General features: G+C 42.1%; 2 protein-coding genes across 4 annotated transcripts; one reads left to right on the forward strand and one right to left on the reverse strand.

Moving 5' to 3' along the window:
* Positions 1-192: 192 nt before the first annotated feature.
* On the forward strand, positions 193-3,250 carry LOC111077761 (dihydrolipoyllysine-residue acetyltransferase component of pyruvate dehydrogenase complex, mitochondrial). 3 transcript variants are annotated; one of them, XM_022372155.2, is made up of 7 exons: positions 193-541; positions 988-1,163; positions 1,231-1,647; positions 1,827-1,996; positions 2,081-2,429; positions 2,492-2,594; positions 2,664-3,250. In XM_022372155.2, exons 1-7 carry the CDS (start codon positions 378-380, stop codon positions 2,791-2,793), a joined length of 1,509 nt encoding a protein of 502 aa, XP_022227847.2. In that variant the 5' UTR covers positions 193-377; the 3' UTR covers positions 2,794-3,250. The 3 variants fall into 3 exon arrangements, with proteins under 3 accessions (XP_022227847.2, XP_022227846.2, XP_022227848.2); XM_022372154.2 differs by having other exon boundaries at positions 194-541; positions 1,779-1,996; XM_022372156.2 differs by having other exon boundaries at positions 194-541; positions 1,231-1,551.
* Positions 3,251-7,160: 3,910 nt separating this feature from the next.
* LOC111077768 (retinaldehyde-binding protein 1) lies at positions 7,161-9,907 on the reverse strand. Its single transcript, XM_022372167.2, has 4 exons — positions 9,788-9,907; positions 9,247-9,537; positions 7,555-8,016; positions 7,161-7,489 (listed from the first exon to the last, which is right to left on the reverse strand). Exons 2-4 carry the CDS (start codon positions 9,484-9,486, stop codon positions 7,307-7,309), a joined length of 885 nt encoding a protein of 294 aa, XP_022227859.1. The 5' UTR covers positions 9,487-9,537; positions 9,788-9,907; the 3' UTR covers positions 7,161-7,306.
* Positions 9,908-15,184: the final 5,277 nt, after the last annotated feature.

Raw genomic sequence — 15,184 nt, forward strand, 5'->3', positions numbered from 1 at the left:
ATAAAACCATTGAAACCTTTTAGGAGCTTGTCCATTGTAAAAATTAGATGCCAACTGTCGATTTGTTTACAAATTTGTCTTCGTATTTTATAGCAGCCAATCCAAACATATCAAAAGCGCAACGACTGTACTCGATAGTCTCAAAACCATCGATAGTAGAGGCTAGCAGCAAAATATCAATACTATCGATAGTTCCCTCTTTGGTTTGACACCTCTAGAGGTCGGCCCCCGTAACATTTTGTAAATTTTTCGACTTTGCCGCATTCGACTCGATCTATTTGTCTAAATTTTAAACACCAAAACAACGTGTCTAGACCGCCCGCTGCCGACTGAAATTCTAGCGTTCACACAGAGAGAGATCGAACGGAGAAAGGACAATGCTGCGATCCCTTGCAACGACACGAAACGAATTGGGGGCCCTGCGTGCAGTGCTCCTGCGACGACCAGCCACTGCCTGCCTCCGACGCGGCGATGGACAGATGGGAGTGCGTGCCCTCAGCACTCGATTGCTGGCCAATGCCCGGAATCTCCAAGCTAGCAGGTACAATCATCATCAGCAGCAACACCACCCACCTCCCACTCTTGCTGGCTGTCGCTCCCCCTTGCGTTGAGGTTAGAAATTGTTGTGTAATATTGCAAATGCTGCAGCAGGAGCGCACCAGCAAAAGGGGTGGTGGCGGCGAGTGCGGTGCAAGGGCAACGGCAACGGCAGAGCTATCTGCTGATTGACGGCGTCGTGTCCAAGTATTTAGCAATGGTGTGCGTGAGCAGTGCGTGTCGTCGTGCCTCAAGGTCGTGCATCCATATGATGCGTGATAATGCTGATAATGATTGAAATTTTGGCGACCATTTACTGCCGTGTGTTCTCCACGTGTGCATGTGTGTGTGTGTGCGTGTAAACAATCAGACGATCAGCTGATTGAAGAGCCAGCATGAGGCACAATCAAAAGAGAAATTCAATTTAAATTCACAACCAATTCTCCGCAGGTCAACTTTGGCTGGTAGCCGGCCCCAGTCGCTAAACGCCTGGAGCTATAATTTTGCCCGCAATTATGCCAGCCTGCCGGAACATCTCCGTGTGCCGCTTCCTGCCCTATCGCCCACAATGGAGCGAGGCTCCATTGTCAGCTGGGAGAAGAAGGAGGGCGACAAACTTAACGAAGGTGGGTAGGCTTTTGCTTCAGATATACATATACCCTCAATCCATTTATAAACAACTTGCTCTGCCAGGTGACCTCCTGTGCGAGATTGAAACTGACAAGGCCACCATGGGCTTCGAGACACCAGAGGAAGGATATTTGGCCAAGATCCTGATACCCGGCGGCACCAAGGATGTGCCCATTGGCCAGCTGCTGTGCATCATTGTGAACGATCAGGCCAGCGTGGCTGCTTTCAAGGACTTCAAAGATGATGCGCCCGCTGCCGCGCCAGCAGCGGCTGCAGCACCTCCACCACCACCGCCACCAGCAGCCGCTGCACCTGCACCAGCTGCCGCTGCACCTGCACCAGCTGCCGCACCACCGCCAGCAGCAGCAGCACCCGCACCCGCAGGTACATCCCAGACCGCTGCCGAACAACGTGGCGATCGGGTGTATGCCAGCCCCATGGCCAAGAAACTAGCCGAAGCACAAAAGCTGCGCCTACAAGGTTGTACATCCCATATCCAACTCACCCACATCCTGCTGTGTGCATGCACCGCTCGACTAAATACCTCATATCCCATACCTAGTCCGCCCCGTCCAAATGTTCTGTTACTAATCCCCGGCTTTTGTGTGCAGGCAAAGGCAGTGGCGTCCATGGCTCAATTAAATCCGGTGATCTTGCAGGCCAGAAGCCTGCTGCAGCAGAAAAAGCGGCACCGCCCAAGGCAGCACCCGGTGCCCGCTACAAGGACATCCCTGTGACCACCATGCGGGCGGTGATTGCCAAACGTCTGCTGGAGTCCAAGACCCAACTGCCCCACTACTACGTGACGGTCCAGTGCCAGGTGGATAATGTAAGTAAACGATGAAACTCCCAAACAAACAAAAAAGAGTCCTCCCACTCACTGTCTCCCACTCACTGTCGCCCACCTTTGCAGCTGTTGAAGTTCCGCGCCAAGGTCAACAAGAAGTACGAGAAGCAGGGCGCCCGCGTCTCTGTCAATGATTTCGTCATCAAGGCCACTGCCATAGCGAGTCTCAAGGTGCCGGAGGCCAACTCCGCCTGGATGGACTCGGTGATACGCCAGTACGACGATGTTGATGTCTCTGTGGCCGTCTCAACGGACAAGGGTCTCATCACGCCCATTATCTTTGGAGCCGATCGCAAAGGCGTGCTGGATATCTCCAAGGATGTCAAGGAGCTGGCTGGCAAGGCCCGCGCCAATAAGTTGGCGCCACATGAATTCCAGGGCGGCACCATCTCAGTGTCCAACTTGGGCATGTTCGGTACGAAAATCTCTTCCAAAATCGTCAAGAAAGTGCCCTTAAAATTGCATTTCTCTCTTCAGGTGTCAACCAATTCTGTGCAGTGATCAATCCCCCACAATCGTGCATCTTAGCCATTGGCACCACAACGAAACAGCTCGTTCTAGATCCAGACAGCCCCAAGGGGTAAGCTCTACTATACTAAATTTGTTTTTTTCGAACCCTATAGATATAATCTTTGTCTTTCAATTGCAGCTTCAAGGAAGTCAACCTGCTGACCGTCACTTTGAGTGCTGATCATCGGGTAGTGGATGGCGCTGTCGCAGCCAGATGGTTGCAACACTTCCGCGACTATATCGAGGATCCCCAAAACATGATATTGTAAATCGGCCCCGGCACCAACACCCACCACAACTCCACCACAAGATGCTCGTAGGGACTCTCCAACGAAACTAAAATTGGATAAATGGATTCTAATCGATGCTACCCAATACATGCATGCATACATACGTGTCTACGTATAAAATATTGTACATTTTTCTATTGGTTTTTTGCCGTCTTTCCTGGCACAATGGCACTCATATCTGATTTTTAGCGCTATTTATATTTAAATATTTAATTGTGTCACATTCGATGTGGTGTCCAACTAGGGAAACGAAAAAATACTTGAATGATATTCGAATTAACTCACTCTCAGAGCTGTAAATTTCCGTTTGATATACCTACATAATATATATATTATAGTGTATGCTTTAATCAAATTTGTTGATCATGTCCACTATGAAAATGGAGGCTAAATAGTTGAATGTCCAAGGACGCGTTGAAATAAACTCATAACACACACAAACCCAGCCATACGTACTAGCCAGTTCTTCAAAAGATACGCAAAGGGATTTTCATTTGAAGCAGGTTAGGGAATATTTTCGTTTTAGTTTGATGGGGCTATGGAGCTCTTTGCTTAGATTATCTCTTAATGCATAGATGAAAGCCCAACTTATGTATGTTAACTTGTATCTTATACTGGTAGCAAATTTTCCTGACCTTAAACTATTTTTTTGTATTATAAAATTGACGTGCAGTGGCGGCAGCATCAAGTGGCATCAATCCGAAGCGGATCCCTGACACCAAGGCACCCGATCGCGAATGCATGTAGGAAATATAAATTTGTTTAAATAGGGCTTATACCTCGTAAAACTGAGTTGATAGATAATTTCGGAATGTGAGGAATTATCGTACAAAATATATCATAAGTGTTGTTTTCCAATGGGCAGTTGGGCTCGCCGCCTTCAAAAAGGTATTTTTTGTCATTTTCCATATTTTAGGTTTGGTCAACGATATTCATATACCTTTAGTTCCCGTTCAATTCATGTACACATGTACTTTCTCGATTATAATCAGTGTTCAATCGTAATTATTTTTGAATTGGAAGAGTGGTTCAACCGAAGTAATTTGTGTTATTTTGTTAAGTGGGAACAATTGGGTACAAGAATAGTAGCGCAAAAGTCGTAGGAATTTTTGCATTTCAATGTACTTATTTTTCCAGACTGTAAACTGTAATTTCAAGTGTTTCAACTTCGAGAGCTCATTAAATTCATCCTTTCGAAAATAGCAAATTTGTTTCCAGATTTAGTATTTAGAGCATTCATGAAACGCCAGCGCTATAGCTGTAAAAAAATCTTAAAAATACTATTTTTAAATTTTGGATGTAAAAAATTTGTGGGCCATAGCAAAAAAACCATAATTCTTTAAAAAATTTTAGATCCCCATATCCATCTAGAAAATGGCGGTTTGGATCCTTGAGGGAAAAAAAGTTAAAGATTTGTCGAGCTAGTGTAATGAGATGAGCCCGTCGTAGCTATTTAAGAATTGGAAGAGTGGTCTCAACCGACGTAATTTCTGTTATTTTGTTAAGTGGAAACAGGTATGTACTGGTACCCTCGAGTAGTTGTTGGCCAGGGAACTTACAGACTTTTTTAGCAACTGTACCATTTTTTCACACTGAAACAATTTCAATGTTCAACTTTGAGAGCTCATTCATTCATACCGTCGATTATTGATTTTGTTTCGATTTAGTATTTATACATTCATGATTCGCCAAAGACCTTAGCATTAGACAAATCTTTTAATTTTTTTTTTAATTTTGGATGTTTAAATTTTGTGGGCTTTTACGCTAAGGCACCTTTTTTTTACCACGAGGTGATCAATGATAGCAGCTGTTAAATTTGAAGGCTGAACAGCTATATGCTTTAAGAGCGCTGCTTGAGAGGATATGAAGCCCGTCAGCTATTTAAAGCCAGGGAGATCTTATGCTCCGTCTCCTCATCCGCTCAATCCACACATAAATAAAGCAAACACATGACAACGCGACCCACGAAAATTGTTGGCCAGAAACTTCAGACTTTTTTATGCAACTGACCATTTGGTCCTAGTACGACTAGAAGTGACTTAGGCCAAAAACATAAATAGAACCCCTCGTACAATTTTTTGACTTGTGCCAGCTCTTTTCGGCTGAGTTATGATCCGATTCAGATTCGATATTCTGGTAGATATGGTCATTAGTTTTATCGTATCTTTAAAAATGTGCCTGCCACAGATTTTCGTCCTTTGTGGGGATGGAAGGGGGCGAGGCAAAATTTGTAAATACACTTGTAGCAGTGTGATATCACATGAGTCTGGAAACAAAATTTGGTTGCCTAGCTCTTATAGTCTCTGAGATCTAGGCGCTCATCAAGATGGACAGACGGACATGGCTATATCTACTCGGCTATTGATGCTGATCAAGAATATATATACTTTATGGGGTCGGAAACGTTTCCTTCTCTGCGTTGCATACATCCACTTTTACCACAAACACAATATACCCCTTAACTCTTTTTGAGAGAAAACACAAAGATTTTTAAGCTGTTCCTAATATCTTATGTGCTTAGATTTAAAAATTTGACAAATCAAGTTTCCTGTCGTTTATATTTCATTCCAAAATAATATCAAAAGTTAGTGTTCGTTCGTCTAAAACTGAATTTTGTGATTGTAAAATTGTAAAATGGATAGTTTTGAAGATTATTACAGCCGGATTTGCGCACTATTCGACGGAGTTGTGGAGTTGCCCATGTCGCCAAACCACGAGCTGACCAGCTCTCTTTTTGCTATGCCTATCAGTAAGTGATCCGTTAGTGAGAGCGATAGAAACCGATCTAGCTCTAGCACAACCAACCCTATTGCAGATGAGGCAAGAAATAAACTCCGTGAGGCCCAGGCCATTGCGAAAAAGGCCGATCGCACAATCATCACATTGGACGATTTACAGATTGTGACAAATTCAGAGGTTTCGATGATGAATACAGCCAAGACCACTACCAAAAACTCATCGTCTTCGACCCCGCTTGCCTTCAGTCAATTATTGTGAGGACTAAACACGATGGCAAGATCCCCAAGAGTAGTCCAATAGCCAAGCCATTTAAGCACTCCTGATCATCGCCCGAAGATTGGCCTTCTTCTCTGCACAGCTCTTCTTTTTCTTCGGGCAGCTTTCCCTCTTTTGCGGCTTTTGCGGACACTTTTGACATTTTTTTGCGGCACAACTTTGCTTTCGCCTGGCACTTGCTCTCCTTTTTCACTGCACAACTTTTCCCCTTCTTCCTCTGCAACCCGATTCTTTTCTTCTCTTGCCTCTCTTCCTCTGCAAGCTGATCGAACACCAGAGTCAGGTAGCTGTCGGTCAGATCCAATGGCAAGCTCCCCAAGAGTAGTCCAATAGCCAAGCCATTTGAAGCAATAAAAAATCGATGGAAAAAACCAATATTTCTTCTCTTTTTTATACCCGTACTAAAAAAAGAGTTAAGGGGTATATTGTGTTTGTGGTAAAAGTGGGATGTGTGTAACGCAGAGAAGGAAGCGTTTCCGACCTCATAAAATATATATATATTCTTGATCAGCATCAATAGCCGAGTCGATATAGCCATGTCTGTCTGTCTGTCCGTTTACAGACTCATGTGATATCACACTGCTACAAGTGTATTTCAAAATTTTCAGTTGCTTCCCCCTCCTCCCCAGCCAGAGATACGCTACTCATTCTCTTTCTCGCTCGCACACTCTGCCGCGTTCAGTGCGCGAGCAACCCCTAGCGGAGGAGATGTAGAATATACATTGAAGATGTAGATAGCAGATGTAGAAAAAAATTTAAAATGTAAATTTTTTTTTTTAGTTATAAAATTCTAAAAAATCATAAGCTCAAAAATGTATGCACGGGTATAAGTAGAGTCGCGTCCCTAGAAGCGACTCACACGTTCTTTCTCGTTTGTTTTGTTATTAATTACCTTTTGAAGACTGACAGAATTACATCTAAATAATGTGCAATTTACTTTTACAAACAGAAGGAACGTGTGAGTCGCTTCTGTGGACGCGACAAAATTTGGTTACTCTAGCTCTTATAGTCTCTGAGATCTAGGCGCAATAGTTCGCACAAGTACCCAAAAGACGATTTGCGTGATAAATAGTTACAAATACCATCAGGATCGGCTGTAAAGAAATCCTTGAGAAAAAACTGTGCTTCAATATGCACCGCTAATTGAGTAAATGTTTCCAAAGACTTCCTAGTACAAATTCCGAGCTGTTCAGCAATACTAATGCCAAGTCGTTCCATCTTCCACTATCCTAAGAATCCTAAGAATATGCATCCTCCAACAAGTAGTCCAATAAATTGAATCAAAATACCCAAAATATCCCACGAACCATCAAAATTCGCGTTAAAGTTTAGTTTTCTGTTTGGTTTATAGCTATTATGTAACTAGTTAATTGCCAAAATGTTACGAACTAAGAAAACACATGTTGCAAGTATTTACAAATGTAATAAGGATAAGCTAGGATCGAGTGCCACCTCTGGAATGGTTGGGAGAGATGGATTACCACTGGGCGGGGCCCAGCTCGCTCCATTCGGAGACGTACTGGGACTGTTTCTCCAGGGCGGGGAACCACTCTTGGCCGCCATAATCGATGGCTGGCAGAGAGCCCTTGTAGTTGGCCGGAAGGATAGAGGGATCGAGGAACTTCTGCAGGGATTTCATGTCACTGCCATGGAAGTGCATCTGGAAAAGAAAATCAAAATCAGTAAAATACCCAGTGGATCGTTTATCGCAGTTGTAATACTTACGCGCTTGTTCAGCTTCTCCTTGACGAAGGGCTTGAAGAGCGTCCAGACCATGTTGAATATGAAGGGCTGCTTGACAAAGTGCACCTCCTTCATGCGCAGCGGCATTGCCTCCTGGATGAAGGTGAGCAGGCGCTTGGAGAAGCTCGGCGACAGGGCCTTCACCTGCTTCATGGCCAGGCCATCAAAGTCCATGATGCACACAACACCACGCACCTGCGTCTCCTCCTCCAACTGGGCGGCAATGTGGACCATGTAGAGCATGCGGAACATCTCATCGCTGCTGATCTCGCTGGGATCCCAGAGCTTGCCGCAGTTGACGATCAGCACACGACGTCCCTTCTGGTCGCAGTTTCTCAGTACATTGATCACGCTGCCCTTGACGAACTTCTCCTTCACCTGATCGACCAACAGCCCATGGACCAATGACGCATACTCCTTACGGAAGGTGGCGGTGGTTTTCATCTGCAAACAAAATAGTAGTTGGTAAATTATAGCATTGGTAGCGCCAAATTGTTAGATTAGAATCGGACGATCGATAAGGCTCTTCTGACCGTTGGACAGAGCTATAAAATGCTTATAAAACTTATGCGATGCGGTCTTCCTATGATGATAAAAACAAAATGGCGTGAGCCGGATTTATGGCATGACTTAGTCACGTCTCCTGAGGTTCGGGTTCTGTATTGCATTCCCCTATAGTACATTGCTCTCTACAAAATATGTACATAATCGTATGTATGTATGTACATATTGTATATGCATTGAATGAATTCCCATTATAAATCGAATCCGCTTATCATTTGGCTCGACTGCTTTTTGTGTCAGCGGGTTCAAAAGCGTATCAGCAGCGCCAATTAAAAACATGGACGATGTCTTTTCTTGTATTTAATCATCATTTGTGGATCATACGTTTTAGGTTACCATCAGAAGGATGGAAACACTAGAGGAAGCTCTTTAGAATCTCCTTTTCGTACCCTCATAGCTCTCTCTTTTTCAATGCATTTCGTTTTCCTATAGCTAATCTTGGATCCCATTAAGCAGATCTTTTCCCCCTCACTCTCCTGCATTTGCTTGAACTTAGGTTATAGACCTCCTATTTCCAATAATTCTCGCATGTCCGAATGTTTGCTGCTGATAAGGGACTTGAGACGCCCTAAAAATTTGATTATCTTTCAAATACAGCACAAATAAAAACACCAAGTCATTTGTTGATAGCGCGAAAGTCATTGGGTCTTGTTTCTAAGGCGTTCAATTTATGTGTTGGAATAAAAAATGAACGATTAAAGCAAGAGATGCATTTGTAAGCGTATTGAATGTGGACATTATGTGAGCATTAGATAATAATTTGCCAAGAGCTGTGGAATGCAGCTGCATAAAGATAAGCTGAATAATATGTGCGAAGAATTTAAGCATTTTATGGAAGGACAACGCAGGTTGGAAGGGATCGAAGTTGGATTCCTCTTAATTAGGGATTTAATTTGACAATTAATTGAACTCCAACACAATGGGTATAAATGAAGGATTCGAATTCCCCAATGGAGGATAGAGCTTCTTATCCTTAAAGTGAAATCGATCCTGTATGGATTACTGTTCTAATGCCTTTATGGTAGGATTTACATTATAGTAGTTCTAATTTTGGAGTCCCTTAATGGGTATCAATCCCAGAAATCATTCACTTTGGGGCTATGTACGTACCTTCTCCAAAGCGCCCTCGGGATAGAAATGGCAGGCGCGCAGAAAGACCGTCAGGAAGGCGTCGTCATCCTTATAGTGCAGCTCAGGTGTGGCTTTCAGCAGCTCCCGCAGCTTCAGGATGGCCTCGGCTTTCCCCTCATCCGTCTCACGCAGCTCTGCGCGAGCAATTTCCACTGTCTCGGGCTTCAGATAACCCACACGCAAATTGAATGCCTCCTCGCTGATATCGCTGGCCGCCATTGTAGCTTTGGATTTGGGTTTGGATTCTAGTATTTGTGTTTGTGGGGGGGCCTGCGTGTTGTACGATATTTTAGAAATGCGTTTTTTGGTTAGTTTTCTCCTGGTTTCTGATCACTGAATGCAATGCATTTTCGCAAATTGCATCTTAATTTTGTGTACAATTTTGACATCACTTTTGATTTGTTTGCTTAACGAACAACAATCTTGTCCGAACAATCATCGAAAATTACATTTTGATTGAGTTTAAGTTGGAAACGTTTTTTTTTTAATGTTGTTTTTTCTTTGTAAGGGTTGTATTTACCTAAGTCTAGCGCTAGTATTCGGCTGTTAACTTTCAGCGAGCTTTTGATACTTTATCTAGTAGAGTTCTTTGCTTTTTTTGTGCTTCCTCGCGACTCGTGCGGCTCGAGTCAACTGAATTTCGGTTTGCATTTGGAAACCCTTGTGAGTTAACTTCTATATTATATATATGGCGTCGTTCAGCGATACGAAGCAGCGACTTGGCAGCAGCGAGGCAGCAAGGCAGCGAAGCAGCAGCAGCAGCGCGATCGGTGGACGTCGACGTTGGGGCTTGACTTGATTCGACACGACTTCCATTCCTTATCTCTTGGACGACCGTTGACTGGAAAGACAGAGAAAGAGAGGGACGACGGTACAGCTCCAGCAGCGAAAAAAGGTCACACACTCCGACTGTCAATCACCTTACGCCCTTACCCAGAGTACAGCCCCCAATTGAACCCGAACCCGAGTTCGAGCTCGAAAACCCCGGGCTCTGCTTTCGGCCAGACCTAGTCCCGGCTCGGTTTTGTGTGTCGTCATTGATCGTGATTGAGGCCTGACAATGTTGACATGTGGCTCAGATCTTGAACCTTAAATTTGCCAAAAATTATAAGTAAAAGCAATTACAGAAAGGCCAGCCAGCCACCTGTGCCTGCCTGCCTGCCTGCCTATTGACAGCGGAAGCAGTTCACAGTTGTCGAAGCTACTCACACCGAGTAATGCCAATAAAACATCATGCTGAAGCTTCGAGGTTGACTTGTTATTACCGTGTAGATTCCTACACTGTACTCGTACAAGATTGGAATCTGCCCAAAGATTTGTTGGCTTGGGTTCAGCTTAAATGTGTAGCTATTAACTAAATTTAATTGGAGTTTAACGAGAGGATTTAGAAAAACGTTTCCTCAGAGTGAGTTCTCTGGTAAAAATTTTACTACATTTCTGATCTCTTTTAAGTGGAATTTCTGTTAGAAATTCATTGAATTTGTTGAAACCACAATGGCTATTGAATTTATGTTAGGGGAGTACTAAAACATATTTTTTGACAAAAGATTCTTTAATAAAAATAAAATAAAAAAATAAATAGTTTAAAAATATTGAAAAAAAGTGTTCTATCAATATACTAGATTTAATTATAATTCCCTATACACAATGTATGTATCAGGTACACTTTTCCCCCTACTCTTATTCTGAGTAAATTCCTTTCACATTTTACTCTTTCGTGAAGTGAAGTTCCTAGTGCGTCCATGATACATTTAACCCTTAATCGCTTGTCTTCATTCTACAGGGTGTGCAAACTACTTTCGACTAAAGTCCAAAGCAGAGTAGAGTCCTCAAGAAGTGATAAGAGAACCCAAAAATATTTTGCTTCTATGGCTATTATCGAATGTTTCATGTTCTTGTTAAAACTACAGCAGTGGCAGAGGGCAGCGGCAGCGGCAGAGACGTAGCAGCGAGAGAGCAGCGGCATCGAAAGCCTACTAATCGCAGCTCATAATTCTTATCAGTGGGGGCATCGCAGCAGCAGCAGCAGCAGTAGCAGCAGCGTGGGCAGAACGATCGCTAGTAAAAGCAGCGCTTCGAAATGCATTGGCAGAGCAGCGACAGATGCATAAATCAGCGCTGAATCAAGGTATAATATCACATGGTAAGGTTGGCTGTTCATTACCGCGATAAAAATTCGTGTTCTAAATTTTACTTCCTAAATGTTCATAAATATCACTTTCATTTGAGTTCTGGATCGCGGGAGACATGCAACTCGGAGAGCATGAACCCCTCACCTTAAACTAACACACCTTGCGCTGACTGATCAGCTTGGGCTTGGGTGTTCCTTGGGTTTTTGGGGACAGCGCACAGGTAAGCGCTGGGTGGTGGCGGGATATTCTTTTCACACCTTTGTTTTGTTTTTTTTTTTTTTTGGGCATTGTATCATGAACGTTATCATTGTTGCTGCTGCTTTTGTCATTGATATTGTTATTGGATTCCGTTGGTGTGATTGCGGGACGTGTTCGATTCTTTGTTTTGCAATGTGACAATACGAGTATCGCCCCCTGCTAAAGTCGACGTACATATACTCGTTCTCATGCACACTTCTATGTACATTTCCTCACAAACAGATATCGTGTAATGTGTGTTAGCTATATAGTGTAGTCATAGGGCAAAGTCTGCGTCTGCACACACTTGATACGATTTGTTGTCGCTGCTAAGGCGTCGTCGTATATCCATTGGTCGCATAGAATGAGGGTATAAACCCTATAGACCTATCGATCTTGCCGATCAAGGATACTATGGGAGCTATCAGATCCATGTTTTCTAGAATTTGGATGCAGCTGTGCTCTCCACAATCTTAAATATTATCTTTTGGATGCTGTCATCGGATAGTGGGAGTGTTTTTTGAAAACTTATAGCTTAATAAATATATCTAATTAGCGGGTATCCCATAGTCGGAATATCGTCTACGTAGCTCGTCATTCTTGTTGTTCTTTCATTGTTTTCGTTTTCGTTTTCGCTATAGTATTTTTGTTTTGTGTTTTTATTTAGTTGCTGAGCCAATCATTTTTCCAGTATATTTGTTATTATTGCTGTGTTTCTGCTATTGCTGCCACATCAGCTGCTTTATCGAGCTTCTGTTCTGCCTTGCCCTTCCCGCCCTGTTATTGAGTATTTAAATACATTTGTTAAGAAGATAACACACACAAATGCACTCTCTTTAAATGTGTGAATTCGATCTGCGTTTGATTTACTAGCAAAACATACGAAAGATTCGATCAACAAACTTATCTTAAGACCCCATACACAGCTGTTGAGAAATAAAGCATCGAGTACAGTGGGACAAATGCGGTGTAAAAATTAAAAAAATGCATGCAAATATTTTGTATTGCAAACTTTAAATCATAGGGTCATTAAATAGTTTTAAATAGTTCCGTGTAATCAAAAATATGTTAAGCCAAAAGTCACGATTTCTATAATCTTTTAAGAAATGTTAAACCAGCCAAAAACCTAATTATTTATAGCACAACGTTCGGCTTATCGCAGGAATATGGGAAATCTGTTTCACAATTTATGGCCTTCGTAACACAAATCATTTCTACGTTTCCATCAATGCCATGGACAATAATGGATTATATATAGATCCTCTTCCCCTCTAATCAGAAGTTTTGCAAGGCACTCATAACAAAAAAAATTCCATGAATTCCATGGCATCAGCGGAGAAGCATCCGCCGGATAACTTATGCAAGGACTCTGAGAAAAGAAACAATTTTTCATATCGACAATTTAGTTAAAAACTAACGAGAACTGGACATGAAGCATGGACTCACTGTGACTTGCCCTGCCCTTTGAACATGTGTGGGGAAGCTCTACCTACAAATATATACCTACATATACCGCCCGATCCATTCATTCATGGGGCATAAAAAGAAAGAACTTTGCTTGCTGAGTAATTGTAACAAGAGGTTCGTTTGTAATTAACAACTGCACAAAGTGCAAAAAATCAGTTTCATTCGATTGGTGGATCATTCCGTCACCAAACTGCTTTCACTTGTAAATTTGTACCCACCCAAACACATGTCTCCCCCAGACCTGAGTTAGACTTTGACTTTCAGCAATCGCTGACGTCGAATGTGCTTGAACCTAAGCTAAACAAAAGTGTGTCATGTTTAAGAAAATATACTGCACACTCGAAAACTGGCACTTAGGGCTTAACGAGGGAGAAACCATGAATGAATAATATTTAAGTTTTGGGAATTGAAAAAACAACTAAATGGTACTCGAAGGGATGCGTTTTGGAGGGGTACTTTACCGAAAAGATGAACAGAACAGGACAGAATTTCAACAATGATAAACAAACTATTTTTGTCACATCTGTCACATTTAAACTAGTAAAAGATGGAAACTCCATTAATGAGTGAAAAATACTCGCCCTTGCCAAAGTCCCCCCCAAAGGGAAAGTAGTTATAAAAATATTTAAACCATAATTATATTATTTATTCTAGCTCTATACCCATTTGAGAATTTTTATTCCAAATTTGTGTACTGATTTATGACGTCGTAAAAGTACTTTACAGTAGCAAATTGAAACCTTTGAACAATTTATACCAAGAAACAGCATTTACGAGTATGGGTTCGTATTTACTGCATAGAAACACTTTCGAAACTAAGCGAACAGCCATAACAATGTATAGCAAAGTACTTGTAATTATATGAATAAACTTGACGCTTCAGCGACCGTAACTGACCTTACCAGAGACAGTCAACGCACTCTTAAGTAAATTGTTGCACTATCTTCGATAGTGGTTTAAGCCTTGATCTGAAACCTAAACAAAACTAATCAGCACATTTAAACTGCTATTGCAAGTTGTTGCTCAATTTATTTATCAGATTTATACGCAAAAATGTACACAAATTAAAAACTACAGTTTTTAATACATTTAATACATTTTGTCAGCTTTTGCTACGATTATTTCATTTTCTCTACCTTTTCTCTGATTAACCGTGTTTACATAACACAATTAGGTAATTAATCAACAGGCTATTTGGCTCTCAATACGCGGACATTATCTTTATGGTAGAACGCCTTCCCTGGCCCCTCCGGCAGGGCACACATGTACATGTACATATGTACATATGTATTCGCAGCACAAATGTTTATGGCTGCAATAATTTAGATAGCTGAACACTGGCAACAAATTATTTATCAGCCAAGAAGATAACCCAAAGGTATTCCAAAGAAGGCCAAGAAACTGCACACACCGTCAAATGAAACAAAAGAAATTGTCAAGAACAAATGCAATGAACTTCACCCAAGTGACCTTCAGGGGCGCTGAGCTGGTCTAAAGAAAGTTATTTCAATTTTCAAGTGCTGCAATCAGCAGAAATTCGACAGCAAAAATATATAGGAAAAAAAAAGCATAGAAATTACTGAAGCGTGAAGCAAAGTTGGACCCCCAAGGGGGCTTTTCCTATGGCTAATTGATAGATTGGCCACGGATGATATCTCCAAGCTGATTAGAACTAGTTTATTGTTTGTTGGGGCAAGCAATCGTTAAATAACATGATGGAATATTCAGGTATAGCAATCAGGAAATTTAGCCCAGATTATCGTCACCCCATGAACGGCTCCCACTGCAGTGGCATAGCAAAACGTATTACTGCTCCTTGTGGCCCCTTGTGTCGGATAGTACTTCAATACATAAATGAATCTGGCAGATTCAGCACAGCTCTCCGCCATAGCTGTCCAAAGAGCCAATTTGGGGATCTAGTTCCCGTCGTGTATCGTGGATTATTTTGCCGCCCAGTAGCCCAGTGATCTAGGCACCTATAGATATATCGGAGATACATATAATAAAAATAAATTATAAAATAGAATAATTATAAAAATAATCATAAAAAAGGTTACTGAACTTGCAACATGAACATATAT

Source organism: Drosophila obscura, unplaced genomic scaffold (assembly GCF_018151105.1).
Source record: "Drosophila obscura isolate BZ-5 IFL unplaced genomic scaffold, ASM1815110v1 contig_14, whole genome shotgun sequence".
Taxonomy (NCBI): domain Eukaryota; kingdom Metazoa; phylum Arthropoda; class Insecta; order Diptera; family Drosophilidae; genus Drosophila; species Drosophila obscura.

Coding starts and splice junctions, on each gene's coding strand:
- LOC111077761 (XM_022372154.2), top strand. CDS start 378: ATGCTGCGATCCCTTGCAACGACACGAAACGAATTGGGGGCCCTGCGT. Junction 1,164..1,230: donor GGGCGACAAACTTAACGAAG/GTGGGTAGGCTT, acceptor TTGCTCTGCCAG/GTGACCTCCTGTGCGAGATT. Junction 2,430..2,491: donor GTCCAACTTGGGCATGTTCG/GTACGAAAATCT, acceptor TTCTCTCTTCAG/GTGTCAACCAATTCTGTGCA.
- LOC111077768 (XM_022372167.2), bottom strand. CDS start 9,486: ATGGCGGCCAGCGATATCAGCGAGGAGGCATTCAATTTGCGTGTGGGT. Junction 8,017..9,246: donor CCGAGGGCGCTTTGGAGAAG/GTACGTACATAG, acceptor TTTTGTTTGCAG/ATGAAAACCACCGCCACCTT. Junction 7,490..7,554: donor AGGAGAAGCTGAACAAGCGC/GTAAGTATTACA, acceptor TTTCTTTTCCAG/ATGCACTTCCATGGCAGTGA.